We start from the raw sequence: 27,369 nt of genomic DNA, 5'->3' as shown, positions 1-27,369 counted from the left end.
TCACGTCCTCAAAGCCACGCGTTAGCCCGAAGAGCCAAGACGCAAACCCCAGCGTCCCCTGGGATCTGGGCCCCGTCGGGGCCCCCGGCCAAGCCGAGTCACAGGCAAAGCTGGGGCTCACTGGGCATTTGCAGTCCCTCTTTCCTGGGGAGCCCTGCCGTGCAGGATGCGGCCCTGGGTCTGCTCGGGTGCCTGCAGCACCAAGTGCCCCCGCCCGGTGCCCACCCCCCTGCTGCTAGGCGGCGGCTCCTCAAGCGACTGCCAAGCCGGCCCGGCACCGGCCTGTCACAGACTCCCAGGGCCCACCCAAACCACGGCCGGGCACCTGTCACAGATCCCTGGGGGTTGATCCACTGCCACCGCCCCGATTCCCTGCCTGGTGGCATCCTGCTTCTGCGTCTGTGCAGCAGGCTTCGGCCTGATCCACTGCTAATTGATCCTGGCGGAGCCCACCCTGCCCAGCTCCTCCCCGCCCCCTGCCGCCCCCCCCCCCCCGCGGCCCACGTACAGCCCTGCCCTCAGTCCCCGGTGAATCCCCTGCCCCCGGGGCGCCATTGTCTTTTCCTTATCAACGCTGCAGCCTCGAGCAGAGCCACGCAGCCCAGCGCGGTGTGGACCACCCTGGCCCTGCCCGCCCTTCCTCTGTCCACCCAGTCATCCTGGGCCTGGAGTGTGTGTGCATGTGCGTGCGCCCCCCACGCACACGTGTGCGTGTGTGTGTGAGCGTGAAGGTCCTCCACAGGCCCACGTGTTGAAGGCTCGGGCCAGCTGGTGCCGCCATTCTGGGAGGCGGTGGAGAGTTTAGGTCATGTGACCAAGTTAGAGGAAGCGGAGGGAACAGGCCACTGGAGCGGGGGGGGGGGGGGGGGGAGCTCTGGGCTGCACCCTGAGCTGCCTGCGTGCACCCTGAGCTGTCCCCCTGCACCTGGAGATATCCCACGTTACCCTGAGCTATCCCGCTGTCCCTCCACACACACGTGCACGCGCGCACACACACACACACACACACACCATCCACCAGGAGTGAGCTGCTGTGTTTCCACCTGTTCCCGCCACATGACGCTTTGATAAAAACTGATGAACACTGTATGTGTGTGTGTGTGAGTGTGAATGAGTGTGAGCACGGAGGACTCTGAGAATGAGTGTGCATAAGAGCGAGCGTGAACATGTCTGCGTGGGTGCATGGGTGGATGAGCATGTGAGTGTGTGTGTTTATGTGAGTGAGCCTGACGGGAGGGTGTAGAAGGGGCTGTGCACACACACACACACACTCACACGCACACTCACCCCCGCCCTCGGAGGCCATCCCGGCCTTGCGGTGGTGGGTGGGCGGGGACCCGGGCCTGCCACCTCCCGCGTCTGCGCGGTGAGCCGGGCGGCCGGGCCTGGTCCTCGGGGAAGACTCCACCACGCTGACCCACACTCCACGAGCCGCAGCTCGCGCTCGGCCACCTGCCCGACGGCTGCCGGGGCCCTGGTGGCTTTCATGGGCGGGGGCGGGGACACACGGGCCACAGCGGGCGGTCTTGGAGATAGCAGTGGAGAACAGGCCCCGTCCCTGTCCCCTCACAGACTCTCTCCGGGGAAGGGGGGCGGGGGGGGGGACCAGGACGGAGCCCATCCTGTGACACAGCTCAGCCCAGAGCCTGGGTGACGGGCACCGAGACCGCCCCGATCAGGCAGGGCACCCAGAAACAGGGGAGACCCCTGACCCAGCGGCGGCACCCCGACAATCCCCGAGGAGGAAGCCTCCTCAGATGGCCGGGAGCCCCAAACTCCGCACACAGGCAGCCGCGAGCCGGTGGTGGGGCTGGGTCCTGTCTGTCCGTCCAGCCACGCTCTCCCACCTCCTGCCTGCTTCTCCAGGATGGGCAGAGCTCAAGGCTGGCCCTGCCTCCCCCTCCCCCCCCGCCCCCAGAGCCCCGGCCCTGCCTCCGCCCGGGGTTTGAATGGGCTTGGGGCACCCCCGGGGTGGGGGTTCAGATCCTGAATGTTCTCCGGGCCATGAGGAAGGCGCGGTGCCAGGCCCCGACGCTTCTGGGAAGTTGGAGGGAAGTTGAGTCACTGAGGGTGTGACTGAGGGAGACGGCAGGACCCCTGCCCCTTCCCTTCTCTGTTTCCTGGAGGCCTTGGGGGAGGGGGAGCAGCTTCACCCCAGCCTCGCCCGCACCCCACAGTACGCACGGACCACCGGGCCACGGGGCCTCTCACACGAGGAGCCCGAACACACCTTTCCCCCCCGCGCGCCATCGTGCAAGAAGAGGGGCTCGCGAGACACCGCCCCGCCAGCACCGCGACCCTACGCCGCCACGCTCCGGAACGGCCAGGAAGCACGCGTCTGTGGGCCGTTAGGGCGGGTGAGCCAAGAGACCGCCTCCCCCCCCCCCCCCCCCCCCCCCCACCCCCGCCAGCCCCATCTCCTCCTCGGTGGCTTCAGCCTCCGGGAGCAGCGAAACCAAAGCTGCCTCAAACATGGCCCCTGGCTTGGGAAACGCTGACGGCACACCCGCCCCCCCGCCCCCCCCCCCCCCCCCCCCCGCCCCAAGCCGTCTTTTCAGCAGGTGCCCCTGTGAGCGACACTGGCGGCACCGAAGGCCTCCCCCCGCCCCGGGGGGCCTCGGGCAGGACCTCTGTCCCTGTCACCTGTCACCCCTCGTGAGGGAAGGTGGATGTCGGAGCGCAGAGCCCAGGCCCGGTCCTCAGCATGTCTGAGAAAGGCCAGCAGGAGCGCTGGTGAGCAGCCCTGACCGGGTCCCAGGGCCAGGCCCGGGGAAGGGGGGGCTGGGGGGGGGGGCAGCTGCTGCCCACACGGCGTGTAAGTGCAACCAGGGATCTGAGAGCCAGTGGCCACGACACCCACCACCAGCTCAGGTTCAAGCCGAGCTGCGGCCATCCCACGCGGGTTGCACATGCCGAGGCTGTGTCTTCCGGATCATCCCCGGCTGATCATTAACAAAAGCGCAGGGACGGGTATAAATAAAAACCCCCGGCACACCAGCAATCACATCCTGTCCCACTCGCAGAAAGACAAATGAAAACCATGACGGACGCCGGTGCTCATCCAGCACCCGGTGCTGGGCAGGGATTCGCAAACACGCCGGGCAGACACCCAACCCGTAACCCCGCCTCTCCACGGAGGGGTCCGCAGACCTCTCCACTGCGGCCACAACCCGTGTCTTACAAACAACACGCAAGGAACATCCTCAATACACAGTTTCCGCCGCAGGAACCAGCAGACACCAACAGGGACTGGCTAGATTATGGGACATCTGAACAGCAGAGTCCCAGAAATCCTTTAAAAAAAATAAATACAAGGCCACATAAAAGAAAGCTATGAGGCTGGGTGCTGTAGGTCTTATCTGTAATCTCATCCACTGTGGAAGATCAGGAGGGTGGAGGTTCAAGGCCAGACTGGGTACAAAGCTCCTGAGGCCCCCCCAACCAATAAGCCAGGTGTGATGCACAGGCCTGTTCTCCCTGCTGTACAGATGTAAGCAGCACCATGAAGGCCCAGGTCAAACTGGGCCAACACTCAAGACCCTGTCTCACCCACCACAGATGAGGCCACGCCCACTGCAGACTAGGTCACGCCCACCACAGATGAGGCCACGCCCACCACAGACTAGGCCACGCCCACCACAGCCAAAGGCCGGGCTGCTCCTGGCACATCTGGCTTCCTCTTCATTTCTCCCCATGTCAGGAATCAGGCCCGGCACAAACCAAGTTCATGCTGGGCTTTTATTGGAGGATGGCCATCCTCATCCTCCCAGTCACTCCTCCCTGGCTCTCTCTGTTCCTCTGGGGGGCCTTTCTGTACTCCACCCCTCCCACCACCTTCCAGAAAGCTCCCTGCAGAGAGCCCTAGGATGTCACTCTAGCCTTCTTCCTCACCTTTTAATTTGAACGTGTCCTAGTATTTTCTACAACCGTCTCGTTCTCAAACGGTGAGAAAACCATCCCCCGATCCGGTACCAGTAGCTCACAATGGTAATCCTGGCTACTCAGGAGGCTGAGATCCAGAGGACCGTCCGTGCTTTGAAGCCAGCTTGGGCAGAAAAGTCCTTAAGACTCTTGTCTCTAATTAACCAGCCAAAAAGCCAGGCCTAGTAGAGCTGTGGCTCGTGTAGTAGAGCGCCAGCCTTGGGTGACAAGAGCCAAGGGACAGTGCCCAGGCCCTGTGTTCAAGCTCTAGCACTGTGACCCCCAAGCCAGGATGGAGGCATGGTTCAGGTGGTAGAGCACCAGCCACACAAGCATGATACCCTGAGTTCACAAGCAAGACAAAAATGATCCCCCAAAGAAGGGTGAAACTACGAGCTGCAGGCCAAGTCAGAAATCAAAAAGTAGATGAAGCCTGGCTCGGGTGGCTCACGCCTGTAAGCTCCTCAGGAGGCTGAGATCTGAGGATCGCAGTTCAAAGCCAGCCTGGGCAGGAAAGTCTATGAGGCTCTGACCTCCAGGTAACCAGCAGGAAGCCAGAAGTGAAACTGTGGCTCAGGTGGTAGAGCACTAGCCTTGAACAAAAAAGCTAAGGGACAGGGCCCAGGCCTTGAGTTTTAACTCCAAGACCATCACACACACACACACACACACACACACACGGAGAAAAACTGACACAGTAGCGATAGCTGGCTAATTTTACTTACAAACCATGCTTATACTGTTTTGTTCTTAAGTCTGGTTCTTCTACGACTGATTCAGACTCAAGCCAAGCAAAGGGTCCTCGTGCAGGGTTCTCCTTGTGTGACCTGGAGTTCACTGAAACTTCTAGAAGCAGACAGGAAGAGGCACGAGGCACATTTGGGCTTCCTTTCCTGTCTTGCTTTAATATGGCCACTGAAGAAAAGACCTGAGACAGAAGCCACTGGGACGGCACACAGAATCTGAAGATGTCCGTGTTGTTCTCTTGTTAAAACAGAGGGCTCACGTTAAGCTCTTGGGACTCTATGCGGACAGACCTTCAGGCCTTCAGAACACAGAGCGCGGAACTTGGAAGCCTGGGTATTACTGTCAATCCTGGTAGAGATTTACTCATGATTTCCTAGCTTTTTTTTTTTTTTTTTTTTTTTTTTGGCCAGTCCTGGGCCTTGGACTCAGGGCCTGAGCACTGTCCCTGGCTTCTTCCCGCTCAAGGCTAGCACTCTGCCACTTGAGCCACAGCGCCGCTTCTGGCCGTTTTCTGTATATGTGGTGCTGGGGAATCGAACCTAGGGCCTCGTGTATCTGAGGCAGGCACTCTTGCCACTAGGCTATATCCCCAGCCCCGATTTCCTAGCTTTTTGTTTCGCTGATCTTTCTGCTCTTAATTTCTGTCCTCCGGTTGTCCTGATTCTGTCTTGTGTTTATCGTTTCTGTCCTTCTGCTGGCTTTGGAGTTGCCTGGCCCTGCCCCAACACTTTCTTACTCTGAATGCTCAGGGAGCTTGTGTCTCTCCTCAGTGAGCACAGTGCAGCCAATTTCCATACAAACACCACTTCCCCTGCACCTCACCAGTTTTGGAATGCTGCGGATTCCATTTCTGTCATTTCAGAACATTCTAAGTCTCCCTGAGACTTCCTATTCGACCCGGGGGTTATCTAGAAGTCTGTTGTTCTGTTCTCTAAGTATTTATATGTTTTCTTGCTCCATCCCTGAGCTTAAAGGGCTGGGCACATAGGGGAATGGAGTGCCTGTCTAGCAAACATGAAGTCCTGAGTTCAAACCTCAGGAAAGGAAAAGAAAACATAGAAGCCAGGCATCCGTGGTGTGTGCACGCTTGTACTCCTAGCTACTCAGAAGGCTGAGATCTGAGGCTTATGGTTTGAAGCCAGCCTGGGCAGGAAAGTCTGCGACTCTTATCTCCAAGGAACCAGCAAATCGCTGGAAGTGGAGCTGTGGCTCAAGTGGCAGAGGGCCAGCCTTGAGTGAAAAAGCTCAGAGACAGTGCCCAGGCCCTGAATTCAAGACTCTATACTGGTATACACATTCACACACACACACACACACACACACACACACACAGAAATGAAAAGATCCTCAGGTATACAAATCATTGAAGAAAGAAAAGTGAAAACAAGATACATTTTTGTCCAGCAGATTAGAGAAAATACAGAAGTTTGATACTGATCTAGAGAGGATGGTGTGTGTGTGTGTGTGTGTGCATGTGTGTGCGTGCACACAAGTGTGCTTGGGATATGTGTGTTGGGAGAACAGCCTCCCATCTGAGCGGAAAGAAGGCTCCGCATCCCAGGTCCAGAAGGGTTTATTCAAGACCTTTCCAGCTTTGGGTTATTTTCCCATACATCATGAGGAACCTCGGGGATAGGTGGTAACAAGGTATCTGCTTATGTTTTATATCTATCTTGTACACATAGCCTAGAGGTATTAAAAATACTTTAAGTGGTGTTATGCACAAAACCAAAGTTTTGCCCGGAGTAAAATCTTTCACTCACGATAGCTCATCAGCACTCGAAACGTCTCCAGGCTCGGAGCATTTAAGATCCAGCGAGTTGGGGGGACCTGGCACCCTTCACCATGAGCCCCCGCTGGACGCCTGCCCCACGGCCGCACCCTGGCTGGGGACCGGCTCTCCCCAGCTGCCCGCACCTGTGCCGGGCTGTGCTGTGCGGTCCGCCTCCCGGGTCCCTCAACTCACGCCAGCCGGGTGGGGTGTTAGGGCCAAGCCGTCATCGGATACGAAAACCCAACTCACTTCCAGTGCAAAAGGAAGCTGGTGCTTGGAAGAAAAGCTGAGCTGTAATCGTGAAGAGTCCACTAATGGGAAGCTGCTAAAACACCACAACCCAAAGGGCTGTGGAAGGAGGCGGAGCCAACGCGAGAGAAACTCACAGGGGCGACGGACCCTCCGGTCTCCATCACCCAGTTCACGTCCCCGTCGCTCTGTGCTTCCTTCAAACGAGGAAGACATATTCATGAATAACTGAGGCAATTTAAGAACGTTTAAAAATGAAGTGGGGGCCAGGAGTTTGGCCTAGTGGTAGAGTGCTTGCTTAGCATGCATGAAGCCCTGGGTTCGATTCCTTGGTACCACATACGCAGAAAAAGCCGGAAGTGGCGCTGTGGCTCAAGTGGCAGAGTGCTAGCCTTGAGCAAAAAAGAAGCCAGGGACAGTGCTCAGGCCCTGAGTTCAAGCCCCAGGATTGGCAAAATGAATAAATAAATAAATATGAAGTGGTACCTCATCCTCACACAGTCTTTAGCTGTACAAAATAACTGTTCACTTCATCCCTTTCTCTCCTTTATGCCCCTAATAACCACTCTGTCTGGTAACAGGGTCGGCTTTGTTTTCTAATCCATTGGAGAAGTTCCAGCAATCCCTATTTGTAATTATTATTATCAGTAGTGGGCTGGTGCTCTACTGCTGAACCACACCCTCAGCTCTACTTTTTGCTAGTTCTTTATTTTATTTTATTAGATGAGGTCTTGCTTTCCTGCTCTGGGGCTCCCAACATCTCTGGGACGGCAGGCACGTCCCCCTGTGTCCAGCTTGCCTCTGTGGAATCTCTCTCTCTTTCCACCCCAGCTGGCCTGGCCCCTCGAGTCTCCCAATCCCAGCATCCCTTGTACCACTACACCCAGCTATGGGCTGGGAGGGGAATCTCCTGAACTTTCCTGCCTGAGCAGGCCCCCAACTGTGAACCTCTCGTGCTCAGCCTCCAGCCTACATTGATGGTATGGCTGAGGTTTGTTATGAACAATGCCACTTTGATTTTTTTCTGCTTCTTTGCCATTTGCAGTCCTTTCCTAGGTCATATAAAAGGGCCCTTCTTTCTCTCTTTTCACTCCATTTATGTTGTCAAACTTTACACTGTGCTTTTAAGTTCCGCATATTAGGATTTATCTTTAGATTACACTAGAAATCTCATTTTTTTTTGAAAGTAAGAAAGCTGGGTGCCAGGGGCTCACGCCTGTAGTCCTAGCTACTCAGGAGGTGATCTGAGGATTGTGGTTTGAAGACAACCAGGCAAGAAAGCCTGTGAGACTCTTTATCTCCAATTAACCAGCAAAAAGCCAAAAGTGGAGCTGTGGCTCAAGTGGCAGAAAGGTGGCCTTAGGTGAAAAAAGCTAAAGGACATCACTCAGGCCCTGAGTTCAAGCCCCAGGATTGGCACAAAAAGAAAAGCTCCAGGAAAGTCTTGATGCTGCCGTTGACAATTCACTGCTCATAAGCCGCAGGGGAGGTGAACGTTTAGACACCCTTCTCCTGGCTCTCAGGCCGGATGAGCGGTGAGCCCACTCCTCCCTCGACAACCTGTTCAGCCAGGGCTCCCTGGGACCTGACCCGGGACCGAGCCGGTCTTGGTCTCTTTAACTGTGTGTGTGGTCTGGGGTTTTTGTCATTTGTTTTTTTTGTCTTTTATTGATTTAAGGAAATGGGGGAGAGGGGCTCTTATTATGTGGTTCCAACTGTGCTCAAGTGGCCTCCTGCCTCAGCCTCCCAAACGGCCAGGCTCTTCTGCCTTTTAGACAATCAGTAAGAGAGCATGTTTCTATCGAGCGGAGCACAGAGCCACCAGGAGTGACTGGGGTGGAGGAGCAGCGGGGAAGGACGGGAAGAAGAACAGTAAAGAAGGTCCAGGGGAGGGCGGGGGGGGGAGGGCAGGGAGCACATGAGGACAGAGAGGTGGAATCTGGTTCCCAAATCTCTTCCGTAGCCCCTCTTAGCATTTCTCACGCAAGGAGCCCCTGAGGGGTGGGAGCGGAGCGTGGCTTGGTGCTGGAGCCCTGGCCTAGCATTCAAGACACCCGGGTTCCATCACCAGCAGGGCTTGTGTACAAAATGCACAATTAACAAACACGCCCACTTCTCAACACACACACACACCCCACCCCCGGCATTACCTCCTGCAGCCTGACTTCCTCCGGCTGAAGGATGTCCAGCACGCCACTGCTCCGGATCTCAGGCAGATCCTGCCACAGGTTGAATCTGGAGTGGGGATTACTGAGCAGGCAGATCTGGGGCAGAGCTTTCCTCTCGGGCGGGCTTATGGGTTCCTCCTCCTCCTCCTCCTCTTCCTCTTCCTCCTCGTCCGGGGTGTCTTCCCCGGTTGGGGACCCATCTTCGTTGCCTTGGATTTCTGCATCTTGTTGCCTCCTGGTTTCAATTTCTTGGAGAGTGGATTTATCTCTGTATTCCTGATATAGGAGCCCTGAAATCAAAAGAGTTGTAGTAAGGAAGAGAGACGATTTGAGATCAAGGTCACCCCAAGTGTCTAAGGCAAGGCCTCCACTCCTCTCTACAAAGGACACAGGCCAGGAATGGTGGCTCCTACCTATCATCCCAGCTCTTGGGGAGAGACATAAGTAGAAGGATCATGGGCTGAGTGCCACCCCCCAAAAAAAACACAAGACCCTATATGAAAAATAACTAACTAGGGCCGGGGTATGGCTAAAGTGGTCAAATGCCAAGACTCTGAGTTCAAACCCAAGTATGAGAGGGGTGTGTGTGTGTGTGTGTGTGTGTGTGTGTGTATGCACAGCAGGCTTCAGGATCATCATTTCTGGGGAAGATGGCATGTGTAAGCTTTCCCCAACCAGTAAAGAAATCCTGGAGAGATGTCAAGTTCAGTCACACAAATACATGCCTTTCCCACACCTGCCGGGCAAAACTAGAATGCAGAACGCCATGTGCTCATAACCATATATGCAAAGTGGAGGGAAATGCCCCCGTAGGCTTTGCTACCCCAACAGGATCACTTCCACCGCCTCAAGTGCTTCAGGGTGAACAGTCAAGTCCATTCATCCATGTGCAGGGAGCAGAGTGGCGGCTACGTTTCTGTGCTTAAGGAAGAACCAGGCTTTCATTGAGTGGAAGACTGTAAAGAGAAACGCTGCCTCCATGACGCGGAGGGGGGGGGGTGGTGGGGAAAAGTGGGGTGCCTAGGGCACAGTGGTAGGGTGGAGGATGGACCTCACAACTGGCTGGCACTGGGTCCGGAGCAACAGCCAGTTAACTAGCGTGGCAAGGGGGTCTTTGGGCTCCTTGGAGGGACACAGGGATGGGAGTGGAGATGTGGGAAATGCACCTCGCCCCCCGCCCCCCGTGCTGAGGCTCCATTGGACAGCTGGGTGCATCCACGAGGAGCCCGGCTAAGCGGCCAGGCCTCCTGGATTTGTCCAGGAAGGTTCCGGAAAGACTGCGTGAACCACGTGGGGCGGTTTCGCCATCCCTCCTTCACGTGTTCGACGCGGCTCAGCAGCGGCCAGGGAAGGGGAGAGGAGAGAACTGCGCGGCCGATCCTGACCGTGGCGGGCTGAGCTGCGTGCGTGAGTGGGCGCGGGGTGAGCTCCCGTGGGCTCTCACCTTAGGATGCCCGCCCCGTGGGTGTGGGACGGAGGCGTGAACACAGGACCGGAGAGGCTGCCCCACACGCAGCCTGGGCTGAGGAGGTGTCAGCGAGGTCTCAGGTCGCCCGGAAACCCCTCGGTGCCCGGCCTCTTAGCATCCCGCCATCCCGACGCCCTGAGCAGACAGCGCGGGGGCTGGCGGGAGCACGGGGCTCGCCTGCTTCTGCCTGCACCCCGGCCAGCTTCGGAGCCCAGAGGCTGAGATCTGGGGGGGGGGGGGGGGGGCGGGCAGAAGAGCCCGTGAGACTCTTACCTCTACTAAACTACTTAGACAATGCTGGAAGTGCCGGGGGCTCCAGTGGTGGAGCCCAGAACGAAGCTCGGGGACAGCGCCCGGGCTCTGAGTTCAAGTGGGGCTGCCGTGATATTGCTGAGCACCCGGGGCGGGGGGGGGGGGGGCGCGGGCTGCCTCTCCTCCGCCCCCTCGCACCCCTGCCTCTCGGTGGGCATGAGGGGTTGCTCTATGCCTGAGCCTGACCCACTCTGTGCTGGGGAGGGGGCCCGGGGGCGTGGCCAGGTCTCCGCCCTCCGCCAGGGCTGAGTGGAGCCGTGGACAGGGTCACACGGAGGCTATGGGCTGCGGCCCGGTGTCCCCGCTCCTCCTCCAAGGCCTACGCTGCAATCGAAGGCCCAGTGTGACAGTGTCAGGAGGGGGAGGCCCTTGAGGAAACAGTCCCCACAAGCCCCTCTATAGAGGCAGCCAGGAACTGGGCGCCAGTGTGCCACATGACGGAGATCTGAGGATCACGGTTCAAAGCCAGCCTGGGCAAGAAAATCCATGAGACTCTCAAGTCGAGCAAGTAGAGCTGAGGCTCAAGTAGTAAAGCACCAACCGTGAGTGGCAAAAGCTAAGCGACAGTGCCCAGACCCTGCGCGGAAGCCCCCAAACGGGCATAAAAAGTAAAATAGAAACTAAATAAAGGGGGCTCTCCCTTCCACCACTGGAAACTTCTAGAAGAGGCCATCTGTGAAGCAGAGTGTGGCCCTCCGCAGACACAGAGTCTGATGGTGTCAGGACTCGGGGCTCCTAGCATCCAGAACAGGGCTGCCCCTCTGAGAGTGCCCCAAGAACTCAGCTAGTCCAAGAAGGGGTTGTTCTAAAAGCAGAGGCCTGGGCCCTGGGCCCTTGGGCTTGCCGACTTGCCTGGCGTCCGTCCCTCTTACATCATGATGTAAAGTCCCAAACCGGGACATCACCCACGATTTGCGATAGAGCCAGCAACTGCTGGAGCCAGGCTCACAGACCTACAAATAGGAACCCGGTAAGCCTCTGCTCCGTGCAAAGTTCCTGCCTCTAGCACTTCATTCTGGTCATACAAAGCGGCCTCGGGAGCCCGGTCTAACTCTAGGCCAGGAGAGGAAGCGAACCTCTCCCGAGGGCCTCTCAGAAAGGCATCCCTTCCGAAGTATGCTTCCAAAGCACTGCCCCTCCTGCTTCTACAGACCACACTGCTTGAGAGCTGCGGCAGCCATCGGGCACACAAGGCCCAAGAGAAGAAAGCAGAGGAGGAAAAACCGCTGGGAGCAACTCTGGAACTCCCTGCCCCTCAACTCATTACGCAGACAGACCACGCCGGTGGTTTAGGATTGCTTCTTTGCCGAATATTCTATTGCTTGCAGCCAAGAGGTTGTCAATAAAAGTAACTCTAGGACTTTCATTTGTTTGCATTTTTGGTAATCCCGGAGTCAAAACTCAGGGCTTTGCGTTCGCTAGGCAGAATTTCTACCACTTGAGCCATACCACAGAGCCTTTTTGTCATGGTTATTTTTGAAATAAGGTCTTCATTTTGTCCGGGCCAGCCTGGATAGCTAGCGATCTTCCCCTTTCAGCTCAGCTTCATGCCCAGATTTTCCTAGTGAGAGGAGGTCTTGCCACTCTTTAGTCCGGGTGTCCTGGAATCTTATTCCTTTCCATGGAGCTAGGATGACAACTGCACGACATTGTGCCAGCTCTTGGTTGAGATGAGGGTCTCACTAGCTTTTTGCTCAGGCTGGCTTCAAAGCCATGATCCTTCTGATCTCCTCCCCCCCCAAGTAACTAAGGCGGCAGGCTTACGTTACCAGCACTTGGCAATTTTAGAGCTTTTAAAAAGGCTCACATTTTTTTTTCCCTGAGGTCTATATTTAGGATGAAAATATATACTTGTGGGCAGGTATATATTTGGGCACACGATGTAACCATTTTCTATAACCTTTCTTTTTCACGTGTGTACCTTAAATTTAGATTACCATACAAATATATTTTCTTATTTTATATTGTGGACACTTAGTAAGCACAACTTCATGTGGAAGTTAACTTGCCCTGTAGAAGCTAGCACTCATAGCTAGCTAGGTACAGTGGCCCAAGCCTATACTTAAGAGGTACTCGGTACTTGGGAGGCGGAGACCAGGGGATGCTGGCTCAACACAAGTTCCAGCATAGAATTTCAGATGACACTACAGAAAAAAACAGAAGTGGCGCTGTGGTTCAAGTGGTAGAGTGGCCAGCCTTGAGCAAAAAGAAGCCAGGGACAGTGCCCGAGCCCTGAGTCCAAGCCCCAGGACTGACAAAAATAAAATAAAATAAATAACCAACACAAAAAGTATTGGAGAAGTGGGTCAAGCAATAGTCTGCCTGCCCTGAGTTCAACCCCAAGTACTACCAAAAAAAACCCCGCATAATAATGAAGATTGCACTTGCACTTGTTGTACGTAAGTGGGACCAGAAGGCTTGCTTTCCACCTGTCCTGGCTGAGGCCGTCTGTACCAGGCTGGCGTCTGCACCAGGCTGGCTTGTGCAGAAGGTGAGGGTGTCCCCAGCTCCTCTGGCTGACGTCCTCAAAGCCAGCCAGAATCTCTCTTCTGGAATTATTTTTTTCTTTGAGTGAAACCTTCAAGTAGGAAGTGGTGAAGGGCAAAGGATTTGTTCATTATTTAAGGAGCAACTTCTTTGTGTTAAGCATTGTTGCTATAGACAACAGCACACACACACACACACACATACGTGTGCACATACACAAAGCCACCACAGCCAACTGCTGACAGCAGTTGTACACAGTCCCAACATACTTCTTTCTGGTCTTGGTGACAGCAGTGCAGTGCAAAATGCAACGAGGTGCTCTGTGCGCCGCCACCAGTTCCTCCTCCCCCCTCCCCCCCATTTCCCCAGGTTCTCGGGAGCCCGTGAGCTTCCGTGATGCCTGACAGAGCCCCTTCTCTCGGGGCTTGGCACGGTTGTCAGGTCTACAACCAAGAGCTGTGAGGTGGGCCAGGGGCCAGACCTGTGCTGTCATTCACTCCCCCCATGGCGCCTGCAGGCCCGAGCAGCAGCGCAGCCAAGGACTCCACAGCTGACAGATGAGGAAACTGAAGCAGGGACCAGGCTCAGGGTCTTGGAGCTCCTGCTCTGAGTCCACAGGCCCAGCCTCTGGGAAGGAAGCCCCTGTGCCCCATCCAGGGGTTGGGCAGCCAGGGCATCTGAGAGGGACACAGACCTCGTCCTGGCGCCGACCCTGATCTGAGCCACTAAGCGGCAGAAGTCAATTCCCATTGCAGACAGGCAGATGTGGTCACGGGGCCGTCCTCACTAGGCAGGAAGGACGAGTGGGTGGCAGAGAGCATGGGGGAGCTTGTTTCAAAACCAGGATTTCAGGGGCTGGGGATATAGCCTAGTGGCAAGAGTGCCTGCCTCGGATACATGAGGCCCTAGGTTCGATTCCCCAGCACCACATATACAGAAAACGGCCAGAAGCGGCGCTGTGGCTCAAGTGGCAGAGTGCTAGCCTTGAGCAAAAGGAAGCCAGGGACAGTGCTCAGGCCCTGAGTCCAAGGCCCAGGACTGGCCAAAAAAAAAAAAAAAAAAAAAAAAAACCAGGATTTCAGACTGGCATCCGTCAGAGAACAGCCCCGAAACCACCCCTCCAGAAAACAACTGAAAACCACCCGCATCCCCAGCCTGTAATTCAGGGGCGCGGGCCATGGGGGCCATGCAAATATGCAACCACATCACTCCACAGAAAGCTCCCCCTGCCAGGCAGAGCAGGAGAAGGGGAGAAGCCCCACCGCGCCGGGTCACCTGCCTGTCCCGAGGTGGCTTCCACCCTGCACACACTTGGTGCCTGTCCCACCGTTAGGGACACGAGGATGATTATCTATTGAGGGGGATTTTTTTTTTTAAATCCAGAATTTTTATTTAAGCAAATGGACTCCTGGCTGCTCTGCCAACACCAAAGATTATTTTCCAGGCAGCCGGTAGCATTTCCAGATGAAGGGAGACTGCACGATCCATTCACGGTTGCCCCTGGTGACAACAGGAGAACTAGTTTGATGTCACCGGGTTTTTCTTGTTAAATGCAAATGCTGGAGTTGTCGGGACACCGCCGTTTCTCCCCCTTTGGGTATGCAGGGGGCTTCTCCACCCCCAAGCTGTGCAGGAACACCGGGCACCCACATACCTCCCCAATGGCCCCCCCAGGGGACACATCCCAGGGAGGTTTTTTTTCCTGGAGCCTCTGGGCTCCCTCTGCCTGTACTTGGCCTTTCCTGCAACGTGGTCCCAGCCGGGCTCCGCTCAGAAGCCTCTGGGCTCCGTCGCTATCATCAGCTCCCACCGTGGCTGGCGGCTGGGGCGGCATGAACCCCCCCTGGCCGGACAGGACCGCGGGCTGTTTGGGGGGGGGGCGAGGGGTGCGGTTTCCAGGGGGGTTCCCGTCTCACCGCTTCCTCTTGGGCGCTTGGGCGCCTCTCTCCGGGAGAGCCGGAACGCCAGGGTCCGGCACTCACCAGCAGGGCCCGTTTTGCCCACGGGGTCGTTTAGAGCCGGAATGTCACGCGCGGCGGGCCACGACAAGGCGCCCCTGGGGAGGAGGGACCCCCACTCCCCCGGCACCCCCGTTTCGCAGGGCGCCGGGCTGTGTGCGCCACCCACCTATCTGCTCGATGAGGTTTCTCCAGGAGTCGGCGGGAATGGGGTGGATCCGCTGCAGGGCCTCGGTGAGGGTGGCGGGGCTGTCGGCCAGCGCCGGGCACTCCTCGGGCGTGGTCGCATTTCCCGGGGTGGAGGACGACTCGCTGCCAGGAGGGAGGAGGAGGAGGAGGGCACAGCGGGTTATTTTGTAAGCGAGGACACCCCGCGGGAGGCTCCCCGAGGTGTGCGCGCCTGCGGCCGCCCGGCAGGGCTCTGCCCCGGGGGCGCACCGGGCCGGCGGAGGGGCCGCAGTCCTCCAGGTCGGGGGGTGGGGACCCCGCAGCCCCGTTCTCTTCACCGCACCAGGGCGCCTCGGGTGATTCATCCCCGCGCCGCCCGCCCGCCCAAGCCCTTCATGTTTTCGAGCTCGCGGGCAAGGCGCTGGAAACTTGGCGCGCCCGGCCCGCTCCGCTCCGGGGAAGCCCGCCCAGAGGGGCCGCCCCGACGGGTCCTGGGTCCCCTGCCCCCCCCTCACGGGCCATGCGCCCCCAGCCCCTTCCGGGCTCGGATTTCCCCCCCCCATCCCGAGGGTGCCGTGCGCGCGGAGGGGGGCGCCGGGCGGGACCCGCGCGCCCCGGGCGTCTGAGAAGCGGGCGTGGAGGCGACTCCGGATGGGGACCGGGGCCGGCGCGCGCCCGACCCCGGGGCGGACGCGGATCCGACGACGGCTGGGGCCCGCGCGCCCCTGGGCGCGGAAAGGCCGCGTGCCGGCGGGGCTGCCCGGGGCGCACGCGGGGCGCACGCGGGGCGCGGGGCGCACGCGGGGCGCGGGGCGCGGGGCCGGCCGGCCGCCGTCCTCACCTGCCGGGCAGGTGTCCCGCCGCCGAGTCGCGCGCGTCGCTTTCCGAGGTGGAGCTGTCATGGTCCACGGCGCAGGCGGCGCTGAAGGCGGCGGCGAGCAGCTCCATGGGGCCGACGGCGGGGCGGGCGCGGGGCCGGGGGGGCGCCGCACGGGGGGGGACCCGGGGCGAGCCGGGGGCGCCTCGCAGGCTCCGTCCAGAGCGGGATCGCAGCGCGCGCGGCTGGAGCCGGAGCCGGAGCCGGAGCCCGAGCCGGAGCCGCCGCCGCCGCTGTCGAGCGCTCCCGCGGGCGCGCGCCCGGAGCTCCAGGGTTGCCACGGCAACGCGGGAGGCGGGACCGCCGGGGCGCGCGGCGGGGGCGAGGCCGCCGGCGGCGGCGGCGGCGGCGGCGGCGGCGGGGGCGCGGAGCCGGGGGCGACCCGGGCGGCTGGGCACCGACCCCCGCCCCCAGCCCGGACCCCCCGCGCCCGCCGCGCCGCCCTTCCCCGGGACGGCTCCGGAGAGCCGCGCGGGGGCCAAGGCGGACCGCGAGCTGCGCCCGCGCCGTCCGCCCCCTCCGCGCGCGCGCTCCGGGGAGGCGCGGGGGAGGCGACCCTCGGCCGGGACGGAGCCCTCGAGCGGCCGCCTCAAGCCGGGCACCTGCGGCCCCAGCCCACCTCGGGGCAGCTCCCGCTGGGGATGCCCCCCCTCCTTTCCCGGTCTGCCCTCGGTTCGAGTCCCGGCAGAGACTCTGATCTCAGCCGCCTGCGCCGGGGGCCGCCCGCGCCCAGGAGGACCAGCCAAGTTCCGCCACACTTCTGCTTGGTTCCATCGTCCCCACTCCCCCCTCTCCCCCCGTGAAATGTGCAACTTTCCTGTGAGTTCCGACGCTCACTGCGGGGCACGGTGGCCAGGGAGCAAAAGTCGGGTGGGAGGAGTGGAGCCAAGGGGGGGGGGGCATGTGTTCTTGCCAGGTCCGGAGGTGGGCAGGGGCGCGCGGCCGGGAGCCCAGGGTGCTGGCGGCTCAGGGATGGGGGTGGGGATGGGGGGGGCCCTGGAGGGTCTCCACCAGAAGATGGCCAAAGGCGCGATGCCCTGGGCCCCTGCCTGTTCCTGCCTGCCGCCCTGGGTGCCTGGCTTTGGTCTGGGTGAACACAGAGCTCATCTTTTGGAGGCCGAGGGTACTGCTAGGTCCCTCCGGATCCTCTGAAAGCCTGTCGCAGGTAAGGCCACGAGGGCAGGTGGAGAAGAGAAGGACGCTTTCGCGGTCCCCAGGTAAGGGTGGGCCCCGCGTGGACCCTGGCCCTATCCGGATGCCAGAACTCTAAGGCGAAGTGACCCAAACCCAGCTCCAGAGGCTGCCGCTCCTCCCTGCTTTCCCCAGGAGCCAGGGGGCACAGGCCCATCTCCTCTGGTTCCCGACAGGCAGGGTGCCTGCACCACGTCTACCCAGGCCATTGCTGGCAGCTATCAGACAATCCTGGGTGCCCTCACGTGGCACAGTGCTAAAGGATAGTTGTCTCCGATCAGGCGCCACCCCCGTGCTGTCCGAGTCTCCTGATGCCCATCACACTGGGGCCAATTGGTATGGGGGGAGGGGACCCAAACATTCGTACCATAATCTTTTGCCTGTGCTGTTCCCGCCCCCCTCCCCCCCCCCAGTTCACACCTTCACTTAGGAAACATTCATTCCATCTGAAAAACCCCAGTCTAAACGGCAAGGTGAGCTCATCTTTGGAAAATCAGCTCTACTGCCTAAAGTCTCATCTAAACATCGTCTCAATCAAGAATGGCAGACTGGGGGGGAGGGGGGGGGTGGTGTAGCTCGGTGGTAGAATGCTTGTCTGGAATGTTCAAGGCCCCAAATTTGATCCCCAGCACTGGGGGTGGGGGTGGGGGAAAACATCAACAATAAATCAAGTATGGCTGATACTCAGGGTATGACTTATTCTGAGCGGAAGCAACATTTATCTGTAACTGTGACCTTTTGAAACCAAACAAGTTATGTTCTAAAATACAGCCAGTGGTGGGACAGCAAGGGATAGAGGCTCCCGCGTCCGAAGGGAGAAACAGATAGGAATGAAGGCACAGGGGACAGGTCTCAAGTAAGTAAAAACCCATCAAGGCGTCCTCCGGGAGAGCTGATGGCTTGGGCAGAGACCTTTCTGGCTTGGTGCTGGTGCTCTGCCTTCCAGACCCACTGGTAGGTCATCCCCCCCCCCCCCCCCATCCTTCTGTGTGACTCAAATCACACAGTTTTGAAATAAATGTGGAACAACCCAGTCGGGACACTCTGCCCTGCGGCCTGCCAGGAGGCCAGGGCTGGACTTGGCTGTCTCCTATTACTCCATGTGCTGTGGCTCACTGAGCTGCCAGGACCCCCAAAGTCCTCCTCCTCCTCCTCCTCCTCCTCAGTATCTGGATTGTTCTAAGGCTCTCCTCTGCCCAATTGCTCTTGGTTCCCCCCACCCCCCTAAACTCTGGCTCTGATGTTAAAGGCTGCCCTTGGAATCCAGTCACCTGAGGCGGAAGTCCCGCCTCCTCCTGCTGCCAGGAGCTCTGTGTGCCTCCCACAGGCTGGCTCTCTTGAGGGGTGCGGAGGGGTTGGGGAGGGTGGAGGGGGGGGGCAAGGTGAGCACACCCTTCCGAGATTTCCAGAGGCTAGGCCTGTCTACACTGCCTCAGGCTCTGGACTGGTTGCCCCCACCTCCGGCCCCTGTGAACCGGGTGTGCCCGGGGCAGTGCGCGGGGAGCAGCCTAACGTGTAACGTGACAGGAGATGGAGGCTGCCACCTTCGCACTGCGCCGCACCGAAGAGAATCTAAAAACCTGCACATATTCAAGGGAAATTACATACATTCACATGAATATCAGAAAGTCTTCCAATGGAAAAATAAGCTAAAAATATCCTCTAATTATAAAATCAGTTTAGAAAGTCACTGAGTTCTGAGGCATGTAACCTTAAGCTAAATTGCCCATGTTCTATTTTTTATCATATTTAGTGCTTATTAGGCAGGCTATTATTAAAATCTCCACTTTGCTGACATTTTGCTCTGAATCATTCACAAAATAAAGTCTTAGGAATAGTTTCAAATAGTTATACCTGACAGGCACACAGTAGGTTCTCTATAAATACCTGTGGATGGAACCATGGTTTGTTTTCTTTCTTTCCTTCTCCCCGCCACCCCACCCTGGCGCTTGAACTCAGGGCCTGAGCACTGTCCCTGAGCTTCTTTTGCTCAAGGCTAGCCCTCTACTACTACATGAGCCACAGCGCCACTTCTGACCTTTTCTGTTTGTGTGGTGCTGAGGAATCGAACCCAGGGCTTTATGCATGCTAGGCAAGCGCTCTACCTCTGAGCCACATTCCCAGCCCAGTCTGTTTTCTTTCTTCTTCTTCTTTTTTTTTTTTTCTTAAAGGAATTTCATCTAGGCGTTTCATTTAAAGGATCTTTACTTTTATTTTTATGATACTGAAGTTTGACCTCAGCGTCTTGCGCCAGCTAAGCAGACACCAGCACTGAGCCCCATCCCCGGCTCTTTCTTGTTTCTTTGCTTGTTTTTCAGGTCCGATCTGCAATCCTTGCCCAGAGCTGACCTCTGACTATGATCTTCCTACCTGTGCCTCTTGCTTAGCTGGGATTCCAGCCATGTGCCACGACACTCAGCTTATTGACCGAGATGCAAACTTGCTAACTTTTGCCCAGGTTGGCCTCTACTCAGGATCCTCCCAATCTCCGCATCACAGAGTGGCCCGCCGTCCTTGCCTCGGGGGCCTCCTGTCCACCAAGCAAGGGCTGTACCACTGCCCTACACCCCCAGGCCAGCGACGGCAAAGTTCTCCTGTGTATCCCATTCCCAGACGCTCCCATCTCACAGAAAGATGCTTTGGATTGATTGGCTTTTGTTTTGGTTTGTGTGTTGGTCCTGAGGCTTGAACTCTGGTCTAGTGCCTTTTTTTTTTCCCCCCTCAAGGCTAGTGCTTTACTACTGGAGCCACGGCTCCACTTCTGGCTTTTTGTTGTTAATTGCAGATAAGATCTCAAAGACGTTCCTACCTGGGCTGGTTTTGAGCCTTAATCCTTAGATCTAAGCCTCCTAAATAGCTAGGATACTGGATTTTTTTTTTGGTTTTTTTTTTTTTTTTTTTTTTTTTTTGGCCAGTCCTGGGCCTTGGACTCAGGGCCTGAGCACTGTCCCTGGCTTCTTCCCGCTCAAGGCTAGCACTCTGCCACTTGAGCCACAGCGCCGCTTCTGGCCGTTTTCTGCATATGTGGTGCTGGGGAATCGAACCTAGGGCCTCCTGTATCCGAGGCAGGCACTCTTGCCACTAGGCTATATCCCCAGCCCCTTTTTTGGTTTTTTTTAATGAGAAGGCATCCATTCCTCAAATACATATTGTAAACTTCTAGAAATAGTCATTTGATAGATTTTAATTAACTGTATCCTTACAGCTATAAACACAGTGGTTTATTTTTGTCACTCTCAGAAGACTCTTCTACTTGCTTTGAAAATCAGCGAATTGAACCCACATAGACAGCAGCAGAAGTCAATCTGCAAAAGCCCCAGTTACTCAGATTCCCCCACCCCCACCCCACCCCCCAAAAAAACCAAACCTAGGGAGAGAGGAAGGATGACAGGGCCCAGACAGCCAGACTTGACAGATGGAAGGATCTCACCCCAGCAAGGCTTTCCAACAGCTGATTGTTCTGGTGTGTGCCTGGGAGTGTTTTGTTGGTGGGCTGGAGCTTAAGCTTGCTCCTGAGTTTGCCTCCTGGGGATAATTCCTAAGTACAGCAGTGTATGGTGTTTTGGAAGTAAGTAACAAACAAAACCAGTGTAGCCTGCTACAGAAAAGAATTGTCTGCATCCCAAGACAGCTCTGGCTTCGGCCCTGGGCTCCTGGGAGGTGAATTCCGAGTTGCTAGGCTGTTGGGCAGGTCCTTGCTTACCTGGAGGGTTCAAGCCATAGGGTACAGGTGCAACCACTGCACACTGCGAGCAGCCCCAAAGAAAGCTCTGGTTAGCTTCTCTGGTTGAGATCATCCCACGGGTACTCTCTCTCACTGCTGCTGTCTCTGACTCCGTGGAGAGGAGCCTGCCCCCTGCATCTCCTTCCTTGGCTGACTTACCTTCCTTATGGGCAGGAAAACAGTCATTGTGAGGATAATGGCCCCTGGTGCATTCTGGGAATGCTCACAGTGGATTACGGAAACCAAGGGTGACTTCAAGGTCATTCTGAGTAGAGAGGGTGGGCTAGTGGTGTGACCCTCGCTTTGCCAGCCGCGAATCTGATGGAGAGGAGTGACCATGTTCCTCTACCAGCCCCTCGTTACCCTTTCCCTGCCTTTTCTTTTTCCCTCCACTTGCTCCAAACATGGCTGCCCTGTGGATTTTCCTCCAGCATTATTCATCCATCCAACCCTCAGCAGCTCTCCAGTACTCTGCTAGAAATTCATTGCTTGATGAAGTCGGTGTCTGGTCCAGGCTCGGGCTGCCCAGATAGAAACAGAGCCCGTGTGTGTGTTGTGTGTGTGTGTGTGTGTGTGTGTGTGTGTGTGTGTGTGTGTGTGTGTGCTGTTGGAGCTTGAACGCAGCCTGAGCACTGAGCTTTTTCCACTCAAGGCTGGTACTCTACCATTTGAGCCATAGCTCCATGGCTGGCTTTTTGTTGGTTAATTGCATGTAAGAATCGTACAGACTTTTCCGGCCAGGGCTGGCTTTGAACCTGGATCCTCAGATCTCAGCCTCTTGAGTATCTAGGATTACAGGTATAAGCAGAGATCTTCTTGACCACCTATTTTTGTTTAGAAAATGTATTCATCATATTTATATCCAAACTTCAGCAAATTATGCCATAAGAGTGCAAACCTCCTTTGCATGGCCAATGAAACCCAGGCAACAGTTTATTTGAATCGCTCTCCTCTTCTGTCCGGCCTTTTCCCTATTTAACCAAAAGTACATCAGTCCACCATAGCAACCACATTAAAAAAAGACAAAAACAAAACAAAAAAACCAGACGCAAAACACTGCCCACTTCAACAAAACATGGAATCTTGTCTCAGTGGGTTTGAAAACTCACAACAAACCACAGCCTCTGCTCTCCAGCCTGGGGCGCACACAGAAATACTAGCTGCCAGGTCCCAGACTGCTCAGCGCAAGATGTCAGGGATGCAGAAGCCCAGGGTACTTGTAATGCCGGCAGTGCCGAAGCTACACCCAGGAACCACAGGAGGAGGACTAGAACCGGAGGAGCTGCCATGGAAGGCCTGCCTGCTGCTCTTCCCTGTTTGTGAACCCACCCGCTCCGTGCCTGGCCCTCCTGGACGTGAGGCTTGTGGAGGTGAATGCTATGGTCATTGCAGCCCCCGAGGCGCCGAGTGAGAACACGGGGCTGCCCAGGAAAGCACGGCAGGGCCTCTGGAACCGTCAGAAGAGTCCCCACATCGGCTGCTGCGGCTCACACCTAGCATTCCACTCAGGAGGCGGAGAGCTGAGGATCGCAGTTCAAACAAAGCCAACCGTGACAGGAAAGGCCGAGAGCCTCTAATCTCCAATTAACAACTAAAAAGCTGGAAATGAAGCTGTGGCTCAGGTGTTAGGGAGCCAGCTTTGAGGGGGGAAAAAGCGAAGGGACAGCGCCCAGCTCCTGAGATCAAGCTCCAGTATCGGCACACAGGCATGAGCATGTGCAGGGGCTTGCGTGCACGCATGCGTGTGCACAAGTGCACACACGCACACACACACGCTATGATGCCATTTGTGTGTTTATCTGAAACCGTCACGTGGAGGAGAGCCAGAAATACTTTTGTTCTGGAATATGCCTAACCAAGGGGCCTGGTGAACAAGCTTGGGGATTTGGGCTATGGGTGATGTCATAGGCTTTTGACCAATAGGGACATCCTGGAGCAAGGGCATTGAAGGAGAGGATACATCGAGGAAGGAACTTACAGTAAATCATCTTAAGAGTTGTCTAGGCACATGTTACTTACAGTCTAGGTGGTAGCAATGGAAGAAGCATATTCTCAACGTAGAAACCAAAACTACAAAGACAATAGTCACTTCCCTCCATTTAGACTGATTCACTGAAATCCTCCTATGAATTATACTGTTAGGTTTAATTTAGCCTATTATAACAGACTGTACTTTGTGAATTACAGTGTATTACACACAATGACATTGCAAGCTACGGTATATTATGCAATGACTTCATCATCCTCGTCATCATCACGATCATCATTCAGGTAGGCAAAAAATCCATTGTTGTAATGGAGAATGTATTGCCCAAAGGATTACCAAACATAGCAAAACTAAGCAGGGTGACGGAGCTCATGCTGTGGGCTTAGTTATCTGGGGGATTGTGGCTTTAGGCCACCTCGAGCAGACAGGATTGTTAGACCCATTCTTAACATGGCTGTGTGGTAGTGCACTCCTACAGGGGAGGCTGAGATCTGGAAGCCTGTAATTCCCGGCATGTCTGATTCCTCAAGACTCCATCTCAGTGAAGAAGCTGGGTGTGGTGGCACAGGTCTGCCAACCCAGCTGTAGAAGGAATGGAACGATAGGTAGATCATTTAGGCTCGAGCACGAGCTAGAAGTGAGATTCTATCTAAAATCAGTGCAAAAAGGGGCTGGAGGTGGAACTCTGTAGTAGAGAACCTGCCTTGCTAGTACAAGGTCCTGAGTTCAAACCCATGTGTATATGTGTCATCTGCCTGTCAGTCTGTCTATCCATCCATCTCTACATACCATAAGCTTGTTTAAGGTATGGAAGGAGAAAGAAAAGTCCAGCTATTCATAGACAAAGTAGACTTGAAGGAACGGCACTTAGTTAAGAAAATGAATGATTAGAAATTGTTCAGACATCATTTCTTGAAAATGACAAATACCTGGATTTTAGAGAAGCACTGTCATAACAAGAAGTAAGGAAGTGGGATGATTTTCCATTTCCCGATAAAAACAACCACCTTGCTCCTATCCCTGCAGAAAGAATGTTCTTTGCTGAGCTGCCGGCACTAACTGTTCAAGGATTTAGGGTCATGCGGAAAGATCAATATGTTTTTGTTGGCAACAGGTCACGTTAGACTCTAGAATCCAGAAACATGTCAACATTCAGTCCCAGGTCTGAGCTGCAGGCTGTTAATATCAGCAGGCTTCCCTGCTAATATTAACGAAACCGTCCCTGGGATTCCAAGTTTGGGGCTACTACTAATATTTTATTTCAGAGTCTAAGAAGGGAACTGTTGATGGCAATGTGTAAATGAGCACAAAAATAAATGGAGTCATATAGGGAAAAAAAGCATGCTGTTTCAGAACTATATCATCAATAAAGCAATCAAAGGGCTTGGGGTTTTGTTTGTTTTTCCTGTTCAGCCTCCAGTTGGCTAGGTCAGTGCGTTACCCAATCAGAGAGAGTTTTAAAGATGAACAGCCAATGGTCGTTACAGTTTGAATTGATCCAAACTTTCTGCAGTGTAGCCTGGCAACATGCATAACTCTGCATGTTCATGTTCTTTTGTGAAGAGATTCTACCTCTAGGAACATATTCTGACAAACTAAGACTGCAAAAAAACCCACAAAAACCCCTGCAAGCAGGTTTATTAGGGTTATTTTTAACCGTTCACTATTGGAACTATATGAAATGCAATGACGGAAGAGCCTATAGATGATGAGAACTCTCCCATGAAACACTGTGTAGTTAAATGATTTTTAGGAAAAAAAATTAATGATCTGGAAAGGTGTCAATCATATTTTAAGTAATAAAGCAGAGTTCCAAACTGAATGCAGCCAGGTCCTACTTTATATTTAGGACTAGACTCTTATGCATGGAATTTTTTTTTTTTTTTTTTTGGCCAGTCCTGGGCCTTGGACTCAGGGCCTGAGCACTGTCCCTGGCTTCCTTTTGCTCAAGGCTAGCACTCTGCCACTTGAGCCACAGCGCCACTTCTGGCCATTTTCTGTATATGTGGTGCTGGGGAATCGAACCCAGGGCCTCATGTATATGAGGCAGGCACTCTTGCCACTAGGCCATATCCCCAGCCCTATGCATGGAATTTTAACCATGCATATATGCTTTTTCAGGAGGGTGCCAGTCCTGGGGCTTAAACTCAAGGCCTGGGCACTGGCCTGGAGCTTTTTCATTCAAACCTAGTGCTCGGGGCTGGGGATATGGCCTAGTGGCAAGAGAGCTTGCCTTGTATACATGAGGCCCTGGGTTCGATTCCCCAGCACCACATGTACAGAAAACGGCCAGAAGGGGCGCTGTGGCTCAAGTGGCAGAGTGCTAGCCTTGAGCAAAAGGAAGCCAGGGACAGTGCTCAGGCCCTGAGTCCAAGGCCCAGGACTGGCCAAAAAAAAAAAAAAAACAACAAAAAAACCTAGCGCTCTACTACCTAAACCTCAACTCCACTTTGGGCTTCTTGGTAGTTCATTGGAGCCAAGCAGCTCATGGACTTTCCTGCCCAGGTTGGCTTTAAATTGTGATCCTCAGATCTTAGCCTCCTGAGTAGCTAGAATTACAGTCATGGGCCATCAACTGTATATATACTTTTAAAAGGACCAGTAGACCCATCACAAGAAAAAAAGTATTTTACATTTCTTGAAGCTAGCTGACAGGATTCTGAGGGAACTTTCCTCTTTATTTTTCATGTGTTTGAATTTTTTTCTACCAAAAAAAAATGTGTCACTTACATAATAAGGGGAAAACAGCTTATCAAGCCCTGGGTGTGCATGAATTTAGAGCAGGAGCTGAAGGTGTTCAGGACCCTGTGGGTCCTGGTGAACTTGGAGAGGGGGCAACGCTGTTTTGAGCTCTCTTGATTTACCTGGGGGCAGAAATACTGTAACACAGGTTACATAAATTGATCTCCTCCCCCCAAAAGCTCTTCAGTTTCTAAAGAATCACGAATTCAGATTTTTCCAGTAAGTTACTTCCTGACATCATGAAAGCACTTCCCTGACATTCTAATCTCTCGGCTTAGGAAAACAAGTCTTTTATTTCCAGAAATTCCTCCTTTACCTTCCATGAATTCACAAGTGCAAGTCCTAGCTGGAATGCTTCTTCCATTTCAAATGAAGCCAGAAGCCAGTGCCTGGAGGTGGGGAGGGAGGGGGGGGGGGGAGGGGGAGGTGGTGCCTATCTCCAGCCTAAGGCTCCTCCTAGCACCGCCTGCCTCTGTAGCTCCCATCCCTTGCTCTGCTACTGTGGATGCCTCTTTCTCCAGGAAGCCCCTTGATTCCATCCTATAGCTGCCTGGGCTTCTCTTAAAAAGACCTGGCCATTTTATTGGAAAGTTAATTCTTGGACCTGCTGAATTGTGCATGGGAAGAGGGCCTGGCCCGACTGACTAGCTTGTTCCCTCCCCAACAAGCCCTGGAGCCTCTGTGTGAATGAGTCGGAACTTCCAGCGAATCACAGCCACCAAAACATCTAACAACCCTTTTCCCTTGGCTGGTGAATAGAAGCCTTCTCTCCTCTCTGCTCCTTTAAAGGGCAAGTGCCCTTTTAGCTCCGGTACCATTCTTTTCTAGGGAGACAAAGGTTGTCCATCAGTCACTTCTGTGTCTTGCTGTTGTTCTTGTTTGCTTAACCGACCTTCCACTCACCCCCACCTCTGCACCGACGGGTAGTTACAGCCTTCCCTCATTTTACAGCTTGCCTCATTTTTTCCATGCCGTGAAGATTCACAGTGAAGCGATGGCTATTTGTGAGTGGTTTACTCAGCACTTGAGTCGCCTTTCATTGCTCACAGAGGACTCGCTGGGGCTGCTTCCTCTGCTTAACTCTGGCTAAAGCGATGGTCTTCCTTTTTAATAGGTTCTCCCCCTTCTTTCCTTTTTGGAGGGGAGTCCTCAGGGGGAGGTCTTTGGCTCTTCAGAAACATAGGCTTCGGAGTGAAATGGACACTTATCCTTCAGGAAGAATAAACGGGACAGGGTCTAACCTGTCACCGCGGCTGTGTGCTTCCGGGAAGAAGTGGCGGGTTGCACTAGGGGAGGGGTGTGAGTCAGGGGCAACCACGCCGAATGGAAAGATCACTTGGAGGACATCTCAGGGGCCACCCTGTCCCTTCCCGATGCCAAACTTTCATCTTGAACACTGAGCACACCATCCTTTTCCACGATCACCACAGTGTCATAAAGATGGAGTGCCCTGAAGTGTCCTGAACCCAATGGCAGGCCACTGGGAGGAAGTCACCCAGCCCCTAGTGGAAGGGAACTGGACAATAAGGAGGCAGGCACTTACCCTTTGACCCAGTGGCTCTACCTTTAAGACTCCCCCCCCCCCCCCCAAGGCAC

At 55.3% G+C, this 27,369-nt stretch overlaps 1 protein-coding gene across 1 annotated transcript in view; it reads right to left on the bottom strand.

Moving 5' to 3' along the window:
- The window catches only part of Ngef (neuronal guanine nucleotide exchange factor), a 55,566-nt gene that overhangs the window by 10,299 nt on the left and 17,898 nt on the right, over positions 1 to 27,369 (bottom strand). The window contains 2 exon segments of the mRNA XM_048344480.1: positions 8,842 to 9,149; positions 15,254 to 15,396. Of these exon segments, the coding sequence (XP_048200437.1) occupies positions 8,842 to 9,149; positions 15,254 to 15,396 (451 nt within the window).

The sequence above is a fragment of the Perognathus longimembris genome, chromosome 4 (assembly GCF_023159225.1).
Source record: "Perognathus longimembris pacificus isolate PPM17 chromosome 4, ASM2315922v1, whole genome shotgun sequence".
Taxonomy (NCBI): Eukaryota; Metazoa; Chordata; class Mammalia; order Rodentia; family Heteromyidae; genus Perognathus; species Perognathus longimembris.
This window is presented reverse-complemented; position numbering and strand designations above follow the sequence as displayed.